The sequence below is a fragment of the Halyomorpha halys genome, unplaced genomic scaffold (genome assembly GCF_000696795.3).
Source record: "Halyomorpha halys isolate HHAL.00 unplaced genomic scaffold, Hhal_1.1 Scaffold2320.1, whole genome shotgun sequence".
In the NCBI taxonomy this organism is placed as follows: domain Eukaryota; kingdom Metazoa; phylum Arthropoda; class Insecta; order Hemiptera; family Pentatomidae; genus Halyomorpha; species Halyomorpha halys.
Window position 1 is genome coordinate 12,640 of NW_027108099.1, and position 6,995 is coordinate 19,634.

The 6,995-nt window shown below is 32.0% G+C and overlaps 1 protein-coding gene across 1 annotated transcript in view; it reads left to right on the forward strand.

Annotated features, from left to right (window-relative positions):
- LOC106691410 (nucleosome assembly protein 1-like 1-B) overlaps nucleotides 1–6,995 on the forward strand; it is a gene marked incomplete in the record, with an annotated part of 43,473 nt that overhangs the window by 12,371 nt on the left and 24,107 nt on the right. Inside the window, 1 exon segment of the mRNA XM_067046487.1 lies at nucleotides 1,027–1,166. Coding sequence (XP_066902588.1) covers nucleotides 1,027–1,166 — 140 coding nt within the window.

Consider the following 6,995-nt stretch of genomic DNA (forward strand, 5'->3'; position numbering starts at 1 on the left):
TTTACCCACTTTTTCAATTACCTATGTATACATTTTATTTCCCCCTTCTCTCATCACTTCATTTTATTAATTCTATTTTATAAAATTATTCATTTTATGTGTAAAACTATTCTGTTTATACTTTATTTTTTACTTGTCTATACTTACTGTGGTTGTTATCTTGTTCTGTTTTTAGCCCTGAAGAAGGCTAGAAACTCTAGCCGAAACGTTGGCACATTACAAATAGGTTAATCCAACTTATTTGTGTTTATCATTGACCGCACCCCCAACCATCTTCTCCTCGTTCATCATCCATGGTCAACTATCTCTCATAATTTTAAAATAAAAATTATTTTTTTAAATTAATCAGCTGATTTCCATTTCATTCATGGTTTTATTATATGAGTGTTATCTGGAAGCACTGTTTTGTTTGTCGAAAATAAAAATTATAATTTAAATTAAATAGCTTAACTTAAATAAGTTAAATTTTCTATATACTTGGGAGAGTTCCATCTCCTACAATCCGCTCCCATTTCTGGACGAAGGACCTGGTCTTGGCTTATTTTTAAGGCTATTGTTTCCAGAGTTAATCTTCCTGAACCAAAGCTATTGCTTGGTATTCCATGTCACTGTATACCACATTTTTACCTTCTAAAGCAAAAATTTCTTCAGTTACTGCTATCACACTCTTATTGTTTTCAATAGTGCCTCACTGATCACAATTTATTCCAATCAAATTTTTGATAAAATTTATAATACAGAATGATAGAAGAGAGAGAGAGAGAGTTGGTATAATTGTTAAAGTAAAGAAATTAGTTACAGTAAGCAGTAATAGATATGCATTGTTTGTATCCATAGACTGTATTGGTCTATCCTATAAGGATTAAAATGGATACTAATGTCAGCAATGAATTTATGGGAAAATAATTTAGTAATGCTCTAGTACATTATTTGGAAAAAGTTCATCTTTTAAACTTTTCTCTTGTATTTTCTTTTACTTTATTTATAGTCCTTTTTTCAAATATTTTTTTTCTTTTTTTTTTTTAGAGAACGAAAATAGTAAATGGAGATTTAGAACCATCTGATGAAGATTGTAAATTAGGACTTTCAGGTTCTCATGAAGACAGTGAGCCTGAGGAAGCAGAGATTATCAAAGATTTTAGGGCTAAATTGTCTATAGGCAAAATGTAAGTTTCATGAAGCATCATAAATGTGGTGGTTAAGCTCAATGCTGATCATGGTTTATTACCATTTATCGTCTATTAGTTTGTTATTTTAAAATTATTATTTTATTTTCATTGATAATCTTGACTGAGATTCTGACATTCTTTGCAGTTTTAGTTAAGGTCTTGAATTAGTTCTACTTAAGTACTAAGGAAGTCCCTGTTGATGAAGAATAGCTTAGTCCAGTCGTATTGAGTCATTAGTAATGGCTTATATTTATAATCTTATAAGAAAAACCTGCCTATTAAGTTTTATAATTGACAATGCGTCAGTCCTAAAGTGCAGGTGCCTCCTATACCTTGCATATTTCTAGAGGATAGGTGTTTAGTTTATTTCAATAATATTTCAGGCTGGCTGTTAAGGAGCACAGTTGCTATATTTTATTGAACACTAGACTTATAAATTTTCATTTTCAATCAGTTCATGGATATTACTATAACTTGTAAGTTTAAATCATTTTGTGAGACTATTTTTTGATAAAATTTACCATCAGTTTTCTTGTGATAAATATGTTGTATGTTAACACATTGTTGTCGGGCGCTTTGCATCAGTGCGTTATGGCGGGAGCGGATGATTTTTTGAAAAACCCTTGTGAATTTTGTTGTTACGTAAAATCACTATAAATTAAAAACTACTTTAAATTTTTTATGAAACTGATTTTCTCAGCTTATAATGTATTCTTCATCGTTATTATGAAAGATAGGCACTTTTTGTATTAATGAATATAGAATATACAGTTGAAAGTACAAAAAAAGAAAAAATTTATAATTTTCGTCATTATTATTTATTAACAAAATTTTTCAATCAACAAATAACCTAGTGAAGTAAACTATGAACCCTAATAATGTTTTATACTGTGATAGTGCTTAAAACATTTACCTCTATGCCGCAAAATTAACTCAAAACAAGTTTCACTTCGCACTTTTTAAGATGCACACATGTGAAATTGTCTTTTTTTTTTTTTTTTAATTTTTTCTAGAACGTATTTTTTCATATCCATCGACAATCTTCCTGGTGGATCTTGTTTAGGCGCACTTTTCCTGAAAGTGGATGGTCCTGGCTCTTGATTATTATCTTCAGTTCGTACTGTAACCAAATGCAAAGCTACTTCATGTAAAAATTTCTTATATTTTACTTTGTTGCTTTTTGTTGAATTATAGACAACAAAAGAATTGAACAATGCACAATTTATTATGTACATTGTTACTCATTTTGTCTATTTCTTAGTATTGAATAGTAAGACAAATACTGATCTGCATGGTTGACACCTTTCATAAAGTTGTTATAATCAATCAATGCATTTGGTTTAGTTATTTTTTGGCGTGTTGTTCTTTCAATATTGTGACTCTTTCATTTCTGCCGAATGTATTGACAAAATAAGGTCCAATTCTTTCTTTAATTGCCAGATTTGAAGTAAAATATCCCCTTTATGGTGAAAGATTGTCTGTCATTTTCTGATATTTGTCTTTTTTAGATACTCCGGTAAATCTCTATTATTTCTGATGGTTCCACATACCCTAATTTGTTTTCGCTTGAGTGTTATCAATGGTATTATAATAATTATCCATATACAGATGGTGCCAGACATCTGTATATGGAGATACAACTGTCTGTATTGTCTCTATCAGCTGTGACCCCTGATTAGAATAAATTTCAAAATTACACATGTATCCTCTATCACTCTCACATAACATTCTCACTAGTATGCTGTATTTTATGAGTTTTCCCATATTATAAACTCAGAAAAATGACTGTCTTCTCCAAGGTTATACCTTGGAAAATAACCGTCCTCCCCATGGTTGTAACTTGGAAAAATAACCGTCCTCTCCAAGGTATAACGCCTTCATCCAAGGGCACTTGCTGTTTAGGTTTGTATATGTTCACAAATTTCTGGAGAAAGTAATCAATTATGGGCCTGACTTTGGTTAATCGGTCTGATTCATCGTTGATATTCTCATTATTGTTGAAATGCCAAGTCTTTCATATTTGCCGAAATCTATCTCTAGGCATTGTTTTTGTGAAGAATGGCGGTTTTGTGCAAGGATCTGTGGTCGAGTACTCGTTTCTTCTATCTTTTCGAACTTGCCCCATGAAAATAATTAGTCCCAAAAATTTCTTCATTTCCGATATCATTATATCCTTCCATTTCACACTTTTTTGAGATATTTTGAAATTATTTATATTTTGGTAATATCTATTCAATTCTTCTATAAAATGTGTTAACAAGTCATCTCCAATAAACAAGTTCAATGCATTGGTTATGGATTCGGGAACAGTATCAACATTTATCCCAGGGCGACCTAAAAACTTCTCTAAGATCGGAGGATTATCAGTCAATGGCCATTCTTTTTCTTTTCTTTTACTTCTTCATGTTCGTCAGAACTTGATTCAGACTCAGATGGTTCGAGGGATAAAGCTTTGAGGTTGTGGAATAATGTCTTCATCGTCACTCTGATTCAATTTTCCGCACAAATTACCTTGTTGCTTTCGTTCTCATTTTATCAGTATGTAGAGTTTATAAAAAATAACTAAACCACTTCCACAGGAAAAACAATTATTGAAAGAGTTCGATAACAAATTTAACTCAAGATAATTATAAAAAATACGATATATCATGAAAATAACTCGCAATTTTTAAAATAATGTAGGATTGCAATGTGGAAAATACCATTCTTCATGAGGAGACATCTAACACTGATAACTATCCGAATTCACTAAAAATAAATCAACTCAAAATTCGTAAATTCGCAGGTATGTGTTGTGATGAGCCCATTTATCGCTATTATTTATGACCTTACTGTCCAATACCTAATCTAATGTGGGAATGTTTATACCTGCGTAGTACTATGTACGAGGATAAATAAGCGGCATAACAAACATACATAAATGTAGTAACTCGTATTAACTATGTTTCCCGCAGTCTACCACCAGTCCATAAAAAACGAATTACTACATGATCCGCTCTCTATGCACAGTTTGCGAAAAACGTAATTTTACATATCCCGATTACAATGTGTTAATGTGAATATAATTACAATGTGTTAATATGAATATAATTTGTTATAATAACTTCTTATCCAATAATAATAACTGTTGTTTTTAAATATTTCAAAATCAGAAAAAGTACTTTAAACACCTTATTCTGCTCAACAGTTCTATTATTTTTTTGCTTGTTAAGTTTCTATTATTAACAACCTAATTTGGCCAGTTGTAATGGCCAGGATCCAAGCTGTGATGTTTATATCGCTTGTGAAGTTCCAACTACTCACATAAATTGACCCCATCATCATTCATTCATTTCTACTCAATACAAATCAGTTTTTAATATCTTTATTGTTTGTTTTGCTGTATATTTTTTTCTGAAGTGAATTCAGTTGAACTCTGTTATAAATCTATATTCCAATTATCTATATTGGAATGTACTTCAGTTAAGAAGTGAGAGAATGCGAAAGTTGTGGTAAGAATGTGGTACATAATATGCTTCATTTTACCTTTAGTGCAATTATGTTATTAAATAAAATTATGTTTGTATGTATAGAATTAATTAGTTCATTATTTGAAGATTCAAATATGAAGTCTTTAATCTCTTAACTGGTAGTGATTGGTTAAGCAGTCCATGTTTTGCCTATCTGACATCATTAGAAATCATAATATACATTGGAAACCATAAAATTATATTAATGCAAACCGAAGTACTTCTTTGGTCTTTTTGGCAATCTTTTTGAACTGAAGAAAAAAAAAATAAGATTGCATCATTCCATAACATTTGAATCTATAATAATAATAACGGCTTTATTTACATTTTTTTGGGTTACTAAAGCCTCTTCCTTGGTAGTCAGGTTTCTAAACAATTTTCAAATTTCTACTTCTTCATAGATAAGAATTTTTCAGATTGATTGAAAATAAAATAATCATTTGCCCATAATTAAACAAAATATTTTCTATATGATATTTGAACACTTGGCCATAAATGATATTTTACAAGTTCTTTATCAGTTTAGTCCTCAGGTCTCTATTCTTAGCCTCAGTAGCCCAAAAGTATCCTACTCTTTGAAATATCTTATCTCGCCATCTTGTAATCGATCTTCCTTTCCTTTTCTTGTGTTTCCTTGGTATCCACTCTGTTGCAATTTTGGACCATCTTCTCGTGTCAAGTCTGGCAACATTTCTTGCCCATTTCCATTTCAGTTTTTGTGCTTCTTTTGTTAGGTTTTTTACTTTAATCCTAGCTTGTATTTTTCTGTTGCTGATGCGTTCTTTTTCTTTGATCCCTATCACATTTCTTGAAAATTGCATTTGCGTCCTCGCTAATTTTCCATAATTGTTTTCTGTTGTTGACCTTGTTTGAGATTCATAAAAAATTACCGGGTATACCCATGCTCCAGTATTTTTCTATCCCATGTTAATCCTTTTATTTATTTCTATTTTTAAATGAAATGGAAAAACATTTTCTGGTAGCTGCCCAAAATCGATACTGCTAAAAATTAAAGAAAAAAATCATGCAAGGAGACAGTGGATGCGCACTAGAAACCCTGTTCACAAAAAGAAATGGAACCACCTCAAACATGAAACTAAAAAGGATCTGGATGAATGGGCGTATTCTAAATATCAAGGATATGTGGAAAATTTAGACCCAACGGACCATTCATTATGGAAGGCTACACAACGTCTCTTGAATAAACGAGAAAAAATTCCAAGTCTAGTAGACAATGATGAATTTATCACCAGTGACGCCAAAAAAGCTGAAGTGTTCGCCAAGTTCTTTGAGAAAACATTCTCCAACACAGAAATACGTCCAAATTTAGTCACTGATCAAATTGACAAGTATGTAAATCTCCTCCTCGCAACAGTTGAACTCCCACCTAAATTCACATCCCCAAAAGAAATCCAGGACCTGATTAAAAAGCTCAAGATAAAGAAAAGTCCTGGCCATGATTTGATCCCGGTCATAGCAATCAAAATGTTAACCAGGAAAGCTGTTGTTTTTATCACGTCAATTTTCAACAGTTGCCATTGTACTGGATACTTTTCAGATACATGGAAGAAAGCCGAACTCATAGTAATTCAGAAGCCTGGTAAGAATGCGAAAAAAATCAGCAGCTATAGACCTATCAGTTTATTACCCTTTTTTGGAAAATTACTGGAATCAGTTATAAAAAAAAAACATCTTAATCGGTTTTCAATACAGTCATTCCACTTCTCACCAACTGGCAAGACTATTGGAATTTATAATTAGCAGATTCGAAAAAAGAGACACATCCTGGTAGCGTTCTTAGATTTCCAACAAGCATTCAATAAGGTCTGGCATCGAGGTCTCCTATATAAATTAAAGAAAGCAGGCACTCCAAAATACCTATACAATATTCTGAGCTCATTCCTCAATGGTAGAACATTTTCAGTCAGAATTAATTACAAAAATTCAACCCTTAGACAAATCAATGCCGGTACTCCACAAGGTTCAGTCCTTTCTCCCATTTTGTTCAACTTTTACCTTCACGACATCGTCCAGTCCACACACACCTCCATAGCTATGTTCACTGACGATGCAGCTGTGTTCTCTCAACATGATGACATAATAATAGCTAGAAACGCTTCGCAAAGTCACCTTAATGATTTAGAATAATATTTCAGTTAATGGATGTTTCACTCTATTGAACATTGAAAAATGCAACTCAAAAGTTTTTACTCTTCGACGCCCACCAGATCCACTGGATCTAATCCTCAAAGGTAAAAATGTGAAATAGAATCCTGCCAGTTAAACAGTAAGATACCTGGGAATTCACCTAGATCGC